The sequence below is a fragment of the Alexandromys fortis genome, unplaced genomic scaffold (genome assembly GCF_014885135.2).
Source record: "Alexandromys fortis isolate MF-2015 unplaced genomic scaffold, M_Fortis_MF-2015_v1.1 scaffold_42, whole genome shotgun sequence".
NCBI lineage: Eukaryota > Metazoa > Chordata > Mammalia > Rodentia > Cricetidae > Alexandromys > Alexandromys fortis.
The window spans coordinates 1,429,314-1,447,176 of record NW_026067934.1 but is presented as its reverse complement, the minus strand read 5'-3'; the positions used below and the strand labels follow the sequence as shown (position 1 = coordinate 1,447,176).

The window sequence follows — 17,863 nt, the reverse complement described above, 5'->3', positions numbered from 1 at the left end:
TCAGCCGTAAAATCCGTAAATCCTTCCGTTGTAGGTCGAGCGCAATTGTTCAGTACGAGGCTCTGAGCTAACACGGGGTGGGGGATGGGGAGGAGCCCTGCCTGGCAACACCTGTGAGCTAGAACTTGCTTTTTTATTTATTTATTTACTCATTTATTTATTTATTTTACTGCTTGACTCACGCACTAATTGGTGCTGTCTACTGTCACTCTAGCCAAGCCCGAAGTCCTGTCCAATCGAATGCAGCAACATGAGATCTGCCCAATCAAGCACACAGACTGTTCGCGGCGGGCAGGCCTTCGCTGCTTCCGCTGTGGCCTTTGTCTGTCCCCAGCCATCTTAGATCTGTAGTTTATTCTCCGGTAAGCGATCTGGAGGTTTGGAGACTGCTGAGACCTCTGTCTCCCGTGACAGTCGCTGCGGGGAGGTCCGCGGAGGACGCGTGATGTCACAGCTCGCTATGGTGAGTGCGGGCGTCCCGCAGCGGTGAAGCTGTCTGCACCCCCTGCCACGGTCCTGGGCCCGCCCCTCTTGCGCCTGGTCCGCCATCCCGGGCCTTGGGTGCTGGGCCAGGACGTGTGTGTGCTGTAATCCGCAGATTGCTGGAGAGGACCGGGAGGGAGATGCTTTGAATCTCTTCTCTGCGTTGGGGGTTCCTTCCAGAGAGGAGCTGGGTTGTGGAGTCTGCAGTACCTCATCTGTCAAGGAGTCGCAGCCCAGTGCGGCGGCTAGTGAGCAAAGTAGAATCCCCTTCGGGAACCTCCCACTCAGTTAAAGCCATGACAGCAGCTAGCCAAGAGCATTTCATGACAAGTTCGAAAGAAACAAAATTAATTTATTAATCAGGGATAGAATGAATCCCGCGCTTTTAGAGAGATTAAGATGCCCTTAGGGCTTCGCAGTGGCTTTCTCTGTGTGTCATCTTGTGGATTTCTCAGTTAAGATTCCCTGTAAGTTGATGTCTTTACATCAAAGTACGATGCTTAGGCAAATACTAAGAGTCAAGTAAATTTTAAAAACTAAGGTAAATGGTTGGTTTGCTCATTTGTCTGTAGAAAACTCAGATCTCACCTTAAAAGGATTAGGAAAGAGTTTATTCTAGGACAAATATGAGTCACCCTGTTCAGAAGCATGTATTTAAGTTGCCCTAAATGACAAGTTCCAACGTGGATGTGGTTACATGAGCTTTTATAATGCAGAACAAAGGAAAGTCATAAGTCAAGGGATTTATCAAAGACACTAGTGGGCACATCAGGTTAGGTAGGTCACAGCCAGGCGGCAGGAACTGCTGCAGATCTGAGATATTATCTGATGGCAGCGGTCTTAGCTTTTGGCTTGGTGGAGGCTGGTGGTCTGCTATGTGGATACATGCCCGAACTTTAAGCTAATAGTTGATGTTAGGCCTCATAGAACTAGCGAAGATGAATACTAAATGGCTGCTAAGGGAGCTAACAATAACAAAGAATTCTGACTCACAGTGTCTGACTCTCCAAAATCATGACGTTCCAATCAGGCAGGAAGGCTTATAAAGGCTTTAAAACACATTTGGAATTTTTTTTTCCTCAGGAGGAAGGAGAGACTTGAGTTTCTACTCTTTAAGAATTGTCAGGCTGAGGAGATACCGTCAAGCCTGACAACGTGAGTTCCATCCCTAAAACTCACTTGCTGGATGGGAAGAACTACTTCCTATGAATCGGCCTCTCCACTTACGTGTTGAGGAATGATGACAGAAAGTAGTAAAAGTCATTGTTTCAACAATTAAGCCGCCATGCTTCTATCAGAGCAGAAAACTATAGTTTGTAGCATACTGCTCTCAAATCAGAACCAAAGTATTTCTGTTGGACTGGCATGCGGCAGTGCCATGTGTGGTCTGAAGGAAGGTGGCAGGGAAGGTGCCAGATGTGGCCTGCGTGAGCGCGGCCAGAAACACCTGGATGCACTAGGTCTTTGGTTTTGAATTAATTTCAAGTCATTGGGTATTACTTTTGCCCATTATTTTCTGACTCTCGTATTCAATGACTTTGTAAGGAATAGGGCAATTCTGTGGTGTCTTGGATGAGGACCCCACATGCCCTTGCTCCATCTAGACCCGCTGCCTACCACTGTACTACACCACCAGCTTTGGTGATTCTTTACAGATTTCTTGTTGCCTTTCCATGGTTGAGATGATTTAAGACATGTACTTAACCTGCTGTCTTGTATTCTCACTCAGCCTGTTTGACTTTAATGTGCTGTAAGAGAACAATCTTTCTATGCTTTGGATTTCCCATGCAGTCAGTGTTTACACCCTAAACTAAAAGTATAGTTTTAATCTTAAATTATGAACTCTTCCATGCCCCTGAGTAATATGTGTCTATTGTGATAATCATTTGCTGAAGACTCCCAAGAGGTTGAAGGTAACTTTATACAGCAAATATTCACCAAATATATTGGAAGTAACATGTGGATATGGTTTGATAGCATCTGTTTGTGGTTATGTTTGCTGTTCTGGTCAGCTGGGAGCAGTAAAGTAATATCTTCCCTTGTAAAACTCTGTTAAAATTTTCTATAAAGAACCCCTCATTCCTTTCCCATACCATATTTTCTGTGCTGTTCAGTAACTAGACAGTGAAGTCCTTTGTAAGGGGCAGAAGGACAATACAGGGAAAGAAATGAGGAGTTAAGATTTGGGCTCTCTCAGTCAACTTAATAAAGAGGGAGTGTGTGTTTTCATTCCTTAATGTGTTATGGATACCCTGTAGATTGTTCCTGTTACAGTTCCTTGGAAAGTTCTTTGCTCATAGTTTTGTGATTCCATGTTAACTCACAAGGACAGTGTTTGTATTGACTTTGCTTCCTACGGCGGTAAGAGACACACACCAAGCTGCCGCTTCTTTAAGACACTGCCAAGTCACTCCTACACAGAGAAGAATAAACCCAGTTTTTGTTCCCAAGTCTGAGGATTTGGGCTCAAAGGAAGTGTTGCCATTCCAGGAGTCGGTGTCATTTGAGGACGTCGCTGTGTACTTCACCTGGCAGGAGTGGCAGGACTTGGACATTGTCCAGAAGCTGCTCTTCAGGGATGTGATGCTGGAGAACTATAGCAGCCTGGTGTCCTTGGGTGAGTGTGACTCGCTGTAATCCTCTTAGCAGTTGTTTTCTGTAAGTATGGGAATGCTCAACCTTAACGTTGTACTCCAATTTTAGCTGATGCTTGAGAATGGCACACATTTCTGGAGGGCAGTGTGGTTTTGTAATATACTTACACAACATGTAATGATCAGATAATGGTAAATCATCACTCAGACATACTACTTGTTTGTAATGGGGAAAATTTAAATCTCTCATCTATTGTGAAATATTCAGGGGTTTTTTGCCCGCCATGTATTTACTTTCATATTATAGACCCATAAGTTACTCATTCCTTTCTACATCTATCCCAGCAAATATTATGTATCCTCTCCTCCTGACCCCCATACCTTTTTCACACTGTAGTAACCCCAGTTTGTCTCCCCATTCAGCTTTTCCCCTCTAGCCTTCTCATGTACCGAGAACACACAGCCTTTTTCTCTTTCTGACATAGCTCACTTATCTATTGCAGCTTTCCTAGGGATACACAGGATATCTGTTCACTGTGGATACAGGGGGACTCAGGGACCAAAGTCATGCCCTATAACTTGCAGCTTTGCAAAGAAATGTGTTTAGTGGGGTTAAAGAACATAGCAGGGGAAATAGGTTGTCCGGAAACTTCTTGCCAAGCGAGTGTGAGGGCCAGAGTTTTTTCTTCAAGCCTGTGTATATTGTTATTTTTGTTGTTCCTGTCATGAAATACCCTGGCCAACAGCTTAAGGAAAGGAGTAATTATTTCGGCTTAAAATTCCAGGACATAGTCCATTACCGCAGGGAAGTTTAGACTAAGGCCTCTGGTTACATTGTCTCCCCAATAAAATTCCAGGACATAGTCCATTATGGCAGGGAAGTCATGACATCAGGAGGCTAAGGCCTCTGGTTACATTGTCTCCCCAATAAGGACACCCACTGGAGTGATGAATGCCCCTGCTCAGTTAGTTTCCTTGCCCAGGGAACCATATAACTTACCCCTCTCTGCTACACCATCTCCTCAGCCCCTGTGTTCCCCTGCTAACATTTTGTTTCTAGTTGTTTCTTTGTTAATGACTTCTTGTGCTTAAGTAGCATGCGTTGTTTTTGCAGTTTCATTGTGTTTGCTTTCTTAGTCTCCTCTGTTTATTTCAATATTCATGTTGTTTGGAGTTGTGTATCCTGTAGTCAATGCCACGTAAGGATAATAGCCTCATCCGTGAAGGGGGTGAGTAAACACTTTCTGACAAAGTCTCTGATTCACACCCTGGAGCCAGTTCCTCTTATGGAAAGGTGTCTGTTGTCGGGGAACCTGACTACAGATTGGCAGAAACTGGACTTGATTTCTGATTTACAGGTTGCTGCATGATCAAGCCTGAGTTGATCCTCATGTTGGAACGTGAATTTGGGCCATGGACGGCAGCAGATACCTCAGTCTGGAACCTTCCAGGTCAGTCAGTGTGTACTGGATAAGGGAAAGGGTCATCAAATACCTCATGGTGAGCTGGTTTTGCCAGATTTTACCCAGACCCAGTCTTGAATGAGGCTGGCCTTATGGATCAAACACAGCCTGAAGAGGTTTCTCCACTTAAACCCTCTTCCTGTTTTGTTGCTCAAGTATGTTTTGTAAAGATTTAGTCTCTTTTTTGAGGTCAAGTTTAGCTAGCAGATGTAATGACAACATGCATGATTTTATGTTGTTGTTTTTCTTGACATGTTTCTTTTCCTGTCTCAATGTGTTCCTAGGCAGTTGAAAAGAAATACTTATTTGTCCTGTCTCAGAGTTTCTATTGCTGTGATAAAAATCCATGAACAAAAGCAACTTGTAAATGAAAGTGTCTGACTTTCTGGTTTCAGAGGGTTAGAGAACAAAGGCATGATAGCAGGGACAGCTGAGACTACAAGTAGCTGGCAAAGAGGCACACTGGGAATGGCACCGGTCTTTTGAAACCTCAAAGTCTACCCCCAGGGACACACTTCCTTCAACAAGGCCACGCCTCCTAATCCTTCCCAAACACTTATACCAAATTTAGACCAAACATTCAAACATGGGCTAATGCAGGTCATTCTCGTTCACCCAAATGTGTAATTCCTCACTAGCCCACAGAAAGATTCCATTCATTCCATTTGGTAAACAAATGAGATTTTTAATATTAAAGTTAGAATACAGAGGTAGCTTTGAGACAGTTGTTTCACCCCCAAATCTGTCAGTTTCCAGTTTAATGAAATCCCATTTGTTATTTGTTTGTGTTGACTGTATTTTGGGCATATTTAAAAATACTCTGTCTACATTGTCCCAAATATCCCTGCATGTTCTAGAAACTTCACAGTTTCTGTGAAGTATTTAATCACTGGGATGATTCACATATGGTCACTGTAATCATTTTATGTGTCCTTTTACCTTCTATATTTATTTAGAATTTTCTGGGTATTTTTGTTGTTGTTGTTGTTGTTATTTTTGATGTTTTTATAACCTCATCTAATTCAATTGCCTTAAGTATGTGTGGTTTTTCAATTTCATTGTGTTATCTTTTATTTTCTATTCTATTTACTTAAGTTTAAGAACAGTCATTATTTTAGGCTCTAGTGCAGCTTAATGCAATTTAAGGGTAATAGTCCACTCAGTAAAGAATCTGAATATAAATTGTGTCTTCAAACTTCAAACTTCAAAATTACACATCTTAGCAGAATTCCTGAAGTGAGCTTGCTGTCTTTCATTGTTGGTGCTAACTTGTCACATTTGGATAAACTACCTCATTTCCCTTTTGCAGGGTACTGCATGGTAAGATCAGAGTTGAATACCAAGCTGCAGCATGGATTTGAGCCATGGAGTGCCTCACAAGCCTCACTCTGGAGCCTCCCAGGTTTGTTGGCACGTGCTGTCCCAGGGAAGGCAGCAGGGTAAAGCTCAGCAGATACTGGTTATGATGATTGATCTCTCTGTACACACTCTCACTGAACTTAACCTAAGAGACAAAGGTCTCCTGGATCTCTCAGACGCTTTATGCAGTGCCCCAAAATGGTTCTCCATGCCTTCCCATATCAGATCTTCAAAGAAGATCTAACAGTAATACTCAAGTTACTCAACAAAATAGAAACCGAAGGAACATTTCCAGATTCCATTCATAAAGCCACTATATGATACCAAAGGGCCCAACAGAAAAGGAAAATCATAAACTAATATGTCCCTTGTGAAGACAGATGCAAAAATTCTCAGTAAAATACTTTACAAACAAAATCCAAGAACCCATTTAAAAGATTATCACACAGTCAAGTCAATTTGACCCCAGAGGTGGAGGGCTGGGTCAACATCTGTCAATCAATAAATTTAATCCACATAAACAGACTAAAGGTTAGAAAACACATGGAGAGAGTAGGCAGAGTCAAAGAGATGCCATGTAGTTGCCAAAGGAGAAGGATGCTGTAACCTACTGGTAGGCCACAGCCTCATGGTGATACATAGATAAATAGAAATGGGTTAATTTAAGATGTAAGAGTTAGTTAATAAGAAACCTGAGCTAATAGACCAAACAGTGTTGTAATTAATATAAATTCTGTGTGATGTTTTGGAACTGGGAAGCCATCTGGGAAACAAAAGAATGGTCTCCACTTACAAATGATGCCCAACTCCCAAGCAAGATACCATTGTAAATCAAAGGATTTGTGGTTGGTTTGGAGTTTACTTTTCTCTTTTGATAGTGTAGTATACAGAATACCTTCCTGTACCAAAGATGCCTAAGGGTGAAGGCTCTCTAGACACCAGCTCAATTTCTCCATATTTGATTAGTTGTATAGGTATTGTCTTCAGCAACGGGGTCTTGCTGTCAGTTTATGGAGAGCAACCTATATTCTTGACAACAGCTTGAGTTGTTTGTGAATTTCCATGGGACCCTTTGACCAGAAACTCAGTAGATGTAACCTAAATCAGTACTTGAAGCTTCATTTTGTCACTCTATTTTTCTGATTAGTTGACAATTTTATATAGATCACCCTCATATATGATATATTTTAGAACATTCTTCTGTATGGCCATTAATTTTACCTGACTTGCCCTGTACTCCATCCCTTGTCCCCCCTCCTCAATACCACTTGATCATCCCATTCCAGCCCCTTCCATACATTTATAATTATCAATTTTATTTCTCTTTCCTAACAAGATCTATCTGTGTCTCTTTGTCTCTTATTCTATACTTAACCTCTGGTTCTACAAATTGCAACTTGGTTATCATTGACTTGACAACTAATATCCACATAGAAACAAACATATACCATATATATGTCTTTCTGGGTCTGGGTTACCTCACTCAGGATTTTCTAGTTCCATCCATTTGCCTGCAAATTTCATGATGTCTTTTTTTAACAGTTGAGTAATACTCCATTGTATAAACGTACATTTTCTTTATTCATTCTTCCTTTAGGGGACATCTAGGTTTTTTACAATTTTTAGTTACTCTGAATAGAACAGCAGTGAATATGGCTGGACAGATGTCTCTGTGTTAGGATGAAGCCTCTTTTGGGTATACGCCCAAAAGTGGTATAGCTGATTCTTGTGGTAGACCTATTTCCCATCTTTGTGTGAAGTACCATACTAATTTCCATAGTGTCTGTGCAAGTTTGCACTCCCACCAGCAATGAGCAGTGTTCCCCTTGCTGTACATCCTTGCCAGCATGAGCTATCACTTGTGTTATTGATCTTAGCCATTCTAACAGGTGGGAGTTGAAATCTCAAAGCCATTTTGATTTGAATTTCCCCAAAGACTAAGGATATTGAACAGTTATTTATGTCCCCGACATTTGAGTTTTTTCTACTGAGTGCTCTTTGTTTAGATCTTTTCCCCCATTTTTTTAAAATTCAGTTGTTTTCTTGATATCTAGGTTTTTTTTAGTTCTTTGTGTATATTGACTGTTATCCTTCTATCAGATGTGTAGTTGCTCCAAATCTTTTTACTTTCTGAAGGTTGTCACTTTGTCTGAATGACAATGTCCTTTGCCATGTAGAAGCTTTTCATTTTTCTGAGGTCCCATTAATTGTTGATCTTAGTGTCTGAGCTAAAGGTGTCCTGTTTAGAAAGTCTTTTCCCATGTCAGTGAGTTCAAGGCTAGTCCCCACTTTCTCTTCTATCAGGTTCAGTATATCTGGTTTTATGTTGAAGTCTTTGATCCACAGGGTGAAAAGTATGGATTTGTTTGGATTCTTTTACATGCATTTATCTAGTTTGACCAGCAAAATTTGTTGAAGATGCTTTCTGCAAAGGAGAAATAAAAAGGAAAGGACATAACTGCTCCCAAGTATGGTGAAGAGAAAGTCTATTAAAGGTAAAAAGGAAATTGTAGCCAGAGGCAGGGACATCTGGGACAGTCCAGAGTGGACATGAACAGGCTGAGCTGGGCCAGGTGGAGAGAGGGGAAGGGGAAGGGAAAAGGGAGAGAAGGGAACAAGGTGCAGCAGCCAGGAGGCCAATGGTACAAAAGGGGTGGGTAACTAAAATGTCTGGTCTGTATATAGAAAAGCTTCTGGAGCAAGAGGTAGGGATTGAGGGATGCTGGGAGAACCTGGAGGTCAGTTCTGCTTTGATGTGTTAAACAGGCACCTCACCAGTCTCTCTCTGGTGTGAAACTTAACACTTTTCTTTCTCTAGGGTGTATTTCTGACCTATTTATCAAAAATCACGTGCCATAGGTATGTGGATTTCTTCAATTTGATTCCTTTGATAAACATTTCTGTTTATGTGCCAGTAAAATGCAGATTTTATTACAATGTCTCTGGAGTGCAACTTGAAATTGGTAATGGTGATACTTCCTACCTACAGTTCTTTTATTATTCAAGATTGTTTTAGCTTTCATGTTTTTTTTTGTGTGTGTGTATGTATTTTCATATGAAGCTGAACATTTTCCTTTCAAGATCTGTGAAGAATTGTGTTGGAATTTTGAGGGGGTTTCCATTGAATCTGTAGATTTCTTTTAGTAGCATGGCTATTTTTACTACACTAATCCTACCTATCCATGAACATGGGAAGTCTTCTACTTTCTGATTATCTTCTTCAGTTTCTTTGTTCAATGTCTTGAGGTTTTTTTAATATATCTTCCACTTGCTTGATTCAAGTTACTACAAAACGGTTTATATTATTTGAGGCTATTCTGGAAGGTGTTATATTCCTAATTTCTTTCAGTCATTTGTATATAGGGGGACTACTGAGTATTGTGAATTATTTTGTATCCAACTACTTTGCAGAAAGTGTTCATTAGCTATAGGAGTCTCCTGGTGCAATAGTTAGGGTCACTTACCTACACTATCATATCATATGAAAATAAAGATACTTAGACTTTTTCTTTCACATTTCTTTTTCCTTGATCTCCTTCAATTATCTTATTTAATCTAGATAAGACTTCAAGTACTATATTGAATAGGTATGTAGAGGATGGGCAACCTTGTCTTCTTCCTAAAATGTGGAATTGCTTTGAGTTTCTTTACATTTAAGTTAATGTTGAATAAAGCTTGCTGTAAACTACCATTATTACATTAAGGTATAGCCTTTGTGTCTCTAATTTCTCCAGGTCTTTATCATAATGGGTTCTGGGATATTGTCAACGGTGTTTTCTGCCTCTAATGAGATGATCATATGCTTTTCTCTTTCAGCTTGTTTATATGGAGGATTCCATTTATTGATTCACATATGTTGAATCATCCCTGTATCTCCAGGATGAAGATCAGTGTAGATAAACTTTTTGATGTGTTTTTAGATTCATTTGCAAATATTTTATTGCATTTCTCTATCTGTGTTCATAAGTGGCTCAGTCTGTAATTATCTTTCTTTTTGGAGACTTTATGTGGTTTGGATGGCAGGATATCTGTGACGTTATTTTGAAAAAAAAAAGTGCCTGAGGAGGACAATGTTCCTTTTTTTTTTTAATTTTGTGAAACAATTTTTGAATTTTTGAAATTCTAATAGAATCCTATGCTAAAATTCTCTGGCCCTGGCTTCTTTTGAGTTAGCAAAGTTTTAATAACTGTTTTGATTTCACTGGGGGTTATAGGTCTTTTTAAGTTGCTTATCTGATTTTCATTTAACTTTGGGAAGTGATAGACATCAAGAAAATTATGGATTTCTATTTGATTTTTGAGTTGCATAGAGTACAGATTTTTAAGGCGTGTTTATTCTCTGAATTTCCTCATTGCCTGTTGTTATGTCCCTATGATTTTTTCATTGATTCTTTGTCTTTTTTCCTTTTTTGTTTGTTTCTATTTTTATTGATTTCAGCCTTTAGTTTTATTCTTTCTTGCCATCTACTCATTTTGGTTATGATTTTTCTTTTCTCTTTGTTCTAAAGCTTTCAGGTGTGCTGTTAAATTACTAGTATAAGATCTCTTCAATTTTTTAAATGTAGGCATTTAATGCTATGAATTTGCCTCTTAGAATAACTTTCATTGTGTTCTAAAAGTTTTGGTAAGTTATGTTTTCATTTTCTTCAATTCTAGAAAATCTTTGATTTCTCTCTTGACCCATTTTTTTCATTTTTTTATTAAAAATACTTTTTATTTTACATACTGTCCTCAGTTACCACTCTCTCTTCTTCTTCTGCCCCTACCTCTCCCTTCCCATGTCCCATCCACTCCTCAGAGGGGTTGAAGCCTTCCATGGGGAGTCAACAGGGTTTGGCATACCAAGCCCCCTCCCCCATGAAGACTGAGGAAGGTATCTCACCATAGGAAATAGGCTCCAAAAAGTCAGTTCATGCACCTGGGATAGGTGCTGGTCCCACTGCCAGGGCTCCCCTCGACAGATCAAGCCACATAACTGTTTCCTCTCCTTCCTCTAGTCCTATTATTATTAGATTTGGTCTTTTCATAGTCTCCTAAATTTCCTGGATGTTTTGTGTCAAAAGTTTTTTTAGTTTTAACATTTTCTTTGACCATGGTATTCATTCCTCTGTTGTGTGATCAATGCCTGAGGTTCTCTTTTCCATGTCATGTATTCTGTTGGTGAGGCTGACTTTGAAGTTCCTGTTAAAGAACCTAAATTATTTTTAAAGATTTATATGTATGTGATATATAGTATTATATATATATATATATATATATATATAAAATTCTGCCTGCATATATGCCTGCAGGCCAGAAGACAGCACCAGATCTCAATATAGATGGTTGTGAGCCACCATGTGGGTGCTGAGAATTGAACTCAGGATCTCTGGAAGAACAGACAATGCTCTTAACCATTGAGCCATCTCTTCATTATAAAGAACCTAAATTTTTAAGTTCCAGATTTCCCTTAGTTTTCTTTTATTGATGCTATTTCCACTTTCAAGTTTTGAGTTGTTTCTCTTATCTCCTTCTACTTTTTTGGATTTTTCCATACTTAATGGATTTGTAAAGATACTTTTTAAAGACCTCTGTTATATTCACAAAGCATATTTTAAGGTTGTTTTCTTGCTCTCCAGCTATGATGGAATATTCAAGGTCTGCTGGACTAAAGTGGAAAAATATAGTTCTGGTTGTTATCAATTGTTTGTTTACCCTGTGGGCTAGGCATCTGGTATTGGCTCCACAGCTACAGAAAGACCTTGTCTTGAAAAACCATTTTAAAAAGTGTCAAGCCAGGTATAAAGGGAAACAACAGAAAGGAAGTAGGAAACAGTTCATACTCCAAGCTCCCAAGGCCCCAAAGCCAGAACTGTAAAGTAAGCCCAACTGTAAAGTAAGGTAAGGAACAAAGATCACCAACAAACACCTCTTTTCCAGAAAGTGTCAAATATATTGCTCCAGTATGTCAGACTGACTCTGCCAGGCAGCCTAGGCTTGGAGAAGAAATTGATTGCATTTATCTTGGAGTACCTTCTAGTCTTAGGTCCTGAAAATGAGGAGCTCACACAGCAGGAAGACTGGACACATTGGCACCATGAGAGATGGCCACATGAGGAAATTATGGAAACTGCAGGTTCAGATGCCAAATCACTGAGAAACTTAAGCGACAGGAAATGTGTGCTATGAAAGATTTGGTGGTCACAAACTGTGAGAAGTGAGCCCCGGTCACTGCTTGTAGTTCACTTCAAAGAATGGGAAGCTGAGAGCATCATTAGCAGCTTGTTTGGCTTCTGGGCCCTCCTCCCAGCAGCATATGCTTGGCGAGTATAATCAGACAAGGAACTCTGAATTTAGTTTTAGCAGATCTAGATTTTAAGTCTTCTTTCTGTAGTGTGATTTCCTGTTGGTTGGTTCTAAAAGTGTAGTGGGGAGCGGCGGGCTGCGTTCTGCCTGGCTCCCAGCCGACTGGCTAGCTAGTGCCCCAAAATAATTACACGGAAACTATTCTTTTAAACACTGCTTGGCCCATTAGTTTTAGCCTCTTACTGGCTAACTCTCACATCTTGCTTTAACCCATTTCTAATAATATGTGTAGCACCATGAGGTGGCTTACCAGGGAAGATCTTAACCTGCATCTCTGTCGGGTGGGAGAATCATGGCGACTGCCTGACTTGGCTTTCTTTCTCCCAGAATTCCCCAGAATTCCACCCACCTAAGGGCTGGCCTATCAAATGCCAAGCAGTTTCTTTATTAATTAACCAATGAAAGCAACAGATAGCTGACACTCCCACATCATGAAAGCATTAAGACTAGCCAAGTCCCAGTTTCCTCTGGTCTTCCACAGTCCAAAACCTTTGTCTTAGACTTCCCTTACTGAACAAAAATGGGGCCTTTGAAAATGATTCTGCTCGATTCATAAATTAGAACTTGTCATTTTCAGAATTGGCTCCTTTTATATACACAGGGAGGTTTCTTAACTGAACACATCCCTGTTGCTCACAAAACAATGCCCATTTCAGCTCTCAGCCAGCACATAGCATCGAGGGTGAGTTGAGAGGAAAAAAGAAAAGCATTAAATTTAACTTGATCATAAGTATCCCAATAGTAGAGAACACAGGTAAAATGTTTCTCTGATAATTTATATGCTTCCTTTCTTTTAACATATTTTTAATCTATTGCTAGTGTTTTCTCTCTAGGAAAAAAATAGCTATTTTAAAATAGTCTCCAAGAGAACATTTTGTTGTTTTAGGAAGCCCATGTAAATCCAGAAAATGGGGGGAAAATGGAAAAACTTAGACTAAGTAAAGAATTTGAAGAAAGCTGCCTTCTTATTTTTTTGTTTGTTTTCCAGGCAGAAAATCTGCATAAGTAAATAATTGACTGTGTAATTATTAATTAACCAATGAAAGCAACAGATAGATGACACGCCCACATCATGAAAGCATCAAGGACAAAGTAAATTAATTGAATTCCACATGCATAGAAATCCCTTCCCTAACCTTTATTCTTGCTTATTCAACTATGCTTACATCCTTTAAGAAACTGATACAGACAACCATTAGTTCATTTACAAAAGAGGTTCAGTGTAGAATAGCACCTCAAGCCCAGATAATATATTAGAAAAAATGGAACAAAGGACAAGTGACAGGTCAAAATTGATGTGTGGAAATCTACAGCTGAGGAGATGGATACTTTATCTTTCATGTTTGAACCAAGCACAGCAAAGCCTCAAAGAAAGCTGACTAAGTCCTGGGAATGCCTATTACTGAAATTGTTAAATTAATTCATTGAAGACTAATATATTTATTTATCATAAGTTAATATTTTAAAACCTAGGCCTTGAAGATACAAAATACTACTATATATTTGAATTGCCTAAAAATTCTTTGTATGATTCATAGACATAATTTTTGTTTATTTGCTTAATGTCTTTTAGATGTCCATAATTTAAATGACTTGGGAAGTCAAGAGACACACTTGTGGCAAGTTGAAGTCACCAATGGCATTACATCATATGAACAGATGGTTGAAGTAGGTACAATTTTTTTTGTGTATAAGCTAGACCACATTTAAAGTCTAAACATTCAGTAGTGCTCTACTTACTCAAGAACTTAATCCACAGCAGACTATACTAACTCTCCACAATGAGCCTGATAAGATGCAGGTTGGAAAAGAACTTGATTTTATTGTAACTGAGACTAATAGAGCATCTTAGTGTCCATTTTAGAACCAAACTTTGCAGTATATACTTAATTGGAGCCACTGAAACTCTTCCATTAAAAGAAAATTTTACTGATGTATAAGAAATGTCATGTGTGGGAGACCTCTAAATAAAGTTTGGTGAATATGGCAGTCCTTTGGATGATGTCACATTTCTTGCCCAAGACATGACTTAGGTAAGACAGAAAATTTTTGAGTCTCATATATACTAAATAACATTTGGTAGCAAGGCTAAACTCAGTAAAGAATATGAAATACACAAAGAGTAGGAAATCAGACTTCAGAAATATCAGGAAACAGATGCTAATAGTATCATGGGTTATAAGACTGTAACAAATTTTTCTGTCTCAAGGCAGAACTACAGATTCAAGAGAAAATGCATCAAGGGGCAAAACTGTATGAATATAAAGAATGTGCGGAAACACTTTATCAGAATTCAGAGCACACCTTGAATCAAACATCTCAGTCATATGAAAACCCTTTTGGATGGGAGGAGTATAGAAAATCTTTCTATTACCAGTCCACCCTCACTCAACATCAAAGATTTCATATAGGGGAGAAGCTCTATGAGTCTCCACAATGCTGGGAAATTTTCCCCTGGAAGTCCCAAGTCAGTGTACACGAGACATTTCGTGGAGGTGAGAGACGCTATGAGTGTGAAGAATGCAGGAAGTCTTTCCACAGGAAGGCAAACCTTATTCGACATCAGAGAAGAACACATAGCAGAGAGAAGCCCTATGAATGTATAGAATGTGGGAAAACTTTCTACTGTAAGTCAGACGTCACTCGACATCAGAGAAGAACTCATAGTAGAGAGAAACCCTATGAATGTGTAGAATGTAGTAAAACTTTCTACTGTAAGTCATACCTCATTCGACATCAGAGTAGAACTCACAGTAGAGAGAAACCCTATGAATGCACAGAATGTACTAAAACTTTCTACTGTAAGTCAGATCTTACTCGACATCAAACAACTCATAGTGGGGAAAAGCCTTTTGAATGTAACGAGTGCTCTAAAACATTCTACTATAAGTCAGACCTTGCTAATCACCAGAAAACTCACACAGATGATAATCCCTATGAATGTAAAGAATGTAGGAAAACTTTCTGCTCCAAGTCAAGCCTCAATCAACATCATAGGATTCATACAGGTGAAAAGCCCTATGAATGTAATGAATGTAAGAAAAGTTTCAATTCGAAGTCAAACCTCACTGAGCATCAGAGAAGAACTCATACCAGAGAGAAGCCCTATGAATGTAGCGAATGTTGGAAATCCTTCTACTGTAGGTCAGAACTCATTAATCATCAGAGGACTCATACAGTAGAGAGATACTATGAATGTAAAGAGTGTAATAAAAATTTCTACTGTAAGTCAAACCTCAATCAACATCAAAGAACTCACACAGGAGAGAAACCGTATGAATGTAAAGACTGCAACAAAGCTTTTTATTGTAAGTCAAACCTCAATCAACATCAAAGGACTCATACAGGTGAAAAACCTTTTGCATGTACAGACTGTAGTAAAGCTTTCTATTGCAAGTCAAGCCTTGTTAAACATCAAAAAATTCATTCAGGTGAGAAGCCATATGAATGTGAAGAATGCAGGAAAACTTTCTTCCAAAAGTCAGATCTCACTCGACATCAGAGAACACATACCGGTGAAAAACCCTATGAATGTAAAGACTGTAGCAAAACTTTCTATTGTAAGTCAAACCTCAGTCAACATCGGAGAACCCATACACATTCAAAATCTTATGGGTGTAAAGAATGTAGGGAAACATTCTATTCTAAGTCAGAGCTCACTGAACATCAAAAAAGTCATACAGATGAGAAACCCTATGTGATGTTTAATATTGATTGTCAACTTGACAAGATCTGGAATCATCTGGGAGACAGACCCCTAGCCATGCCTGAGAAAGATTGTCTAGATTGAGTTAGCCTCTGGGGATGTCTGATTGATAATCTTGGTTTGATTAATTGAAGTGGGAAGATCCTCCATAAATATGGTGGCATCATTCCCTGGCATGGAGTTATGTACTGCATGAAAGGGGTGGCACCGTTCTGTAGACTGGGGTTCTGAACTACATGAAAAAAGAGAAAGGTAGATCAAGCATGACCATTTGTTCTTTGCTGCTTTCTGTCTGGATGCCATTTGACAAGCCACTTCAAGCTCCTGCCACAGTAACTACCCTACCATGAAGACTTGTACCTTCAAACTAATACAAGAAGTTAGTTCTGAGAAGTGAGGTCATTGCTCTGAAAAACTTGACTATATGGTCCTTAAGCCATTGGCAGTGGTTTTCATGAGGAATGTAGAAGATTTTAGAACGTTGAGCAAATAAAACCTTTGAATGCTATGCTACAGAGGTAAATGGGCCATTCTGATGGACGTTTATAAGGTCAGGAGGCAGAGGGAAGTACTGACTGGAGGCCTGGCTCACAAGTCTTCAGAGGGGAATAAGCACTGCCAAGAACTTAACTAGAGACCATTTGTGTGATCCTTTCCAAGAATCTGGCTTCATTTTACCTGTGCACTGGGAACTTGAGTAAAGGTGAGCTTAAAGGAAATGTGCTGAATTGTTGGGTGAAGAAAATTTCCAAGTAGGAGTGCATTCAGGCTGTGGCATAGCTCCTGGTAACAGCACTTAGAAAAGTTTACAGTGAAAAAACTTCCATTGAGCAGAAGATAAATAAATACAAAAGTAATTAAAACTTGCAGCTTCTCAAGGACTAAGAAATCTAAAGCAAAGCAACAGTTGTAGGCAAGGCAAGTATGAAAAAGGAGGCTGTGAGTGATAAAAGAGAAACACCCTGCTTTGTCCAAAAACAGTAGGAAATGCGTCCCAAGTGCTATGCTGCTTCAGCTTGTGAAAGAAAAGAGCCTGGAGTGAGTATGTCACTGAAGGAATGAATGTTCTACTTTTGAAGACAACATCCTAGGGAAGTGTTTCTGAAGGCTCAACACACTCTAGGTAACAGCTGTGATCCAAGAGGGCACTTCACATTTCTAATGAGCAAGAGCTCTTAGAAGTTTTGTGTATGTGACTCTACACAAAACATTGAGGGGGTCACACTTGCTCCAGAGTTTCAAAAACCAGCTGAAGATAGGCATAGTAGGTCAAGACTGGAGTCTACATGTTCATGGAGGCTCTGAATGCCCACTGCATGAACTTGTGAAGATGAACTCTAAGTTGCCATGGAGACTCTAGTATATAAGTAATGCAAGAACCATGGAGGCCTACACCAAGGAAAACTACAGACAAGGAGTGGGGCCAATGGTTGTATGACATCGGCAACAGAGATGGAAGGATGGGACATCTCAAGTATTTTGGATTCCAGATGATTCTATTACAAGTCTCAGATGTTGGACATGAAGCACCAAGATTTACTGTTTTATCTTCTGAATTTTAGCCCCAATCTTTCTTTTCAAGAATGGGGATGTTTACTCTATGCTTTTATGTATTGGAACCATGTAACTTGCTTTTTGGTATTAAGGGTCATTGCAATTGTTTCAGATGAAACTTGGACTTTGGATATTAAAACTGTGTTGAAACTATTGAAGACTAGAGACTTTTGGTGTTGTACCTAACACATTTTGCATTATGAAATGGCCATTAGCTTATGGGGACAAGAGAGGAAAAGTTATTACTTAATGGTGATAACCATGTTAGGTTTGCAAGGAATAGAGTTGTGATGGCTAATATTGCCAGCTTAACAGGATCTGGAATCTGGTAGATGGACCTCTGGGAATGTCTGGGAGAG

The 17,863-nt window shown here is 39.4% G+C and overlaps 1 protein-coding gene across 2 annotated transcripts; it reads left to right on the top strand.

Moving 5' to 3' along the window:
• Nucleotides 1-299: 299 nt before the first annotated feature.
• On the top strand, nt 300-17,657 carry LOC126504086 (zinc finger protein 883-like). Of its 2 annotated transcripts, XM_050146129.1 has the most exons (7): nt 331-463; nt 1,567-1,638; nt 2,974-3,100; nt 4,436-4,528; nt 5,850-5,942; nt 13,818-13,912; nt 14,454-17,657. In XM_050146129.1, the coding sequence occupies exons 3-7, from the start codon at nt 3,067-3,069 to the stop codon at nt 16,032-16,034; spliced, it is 1,896 nt and encodes a 631-aa protein (XP_050002086.1). In that variant the 5' UTR covers nt 331-463; nt 1,567-1,638; nt 2,974-3,066; the 3' UTR covers nt 16,035-17,657. The 2 variants fall into 2 exon arrangements, with proteins under 2 accessions (XP_050002085.1, XP_050002086.1); XM_050146128.1 differs by lacking the exon at nt 1,567-1,638 and having other exon boundaries at nt 300-463.
• The last annotated feature ends 206 nt before the right edge of the window (nt 17,658-17,863 follow it).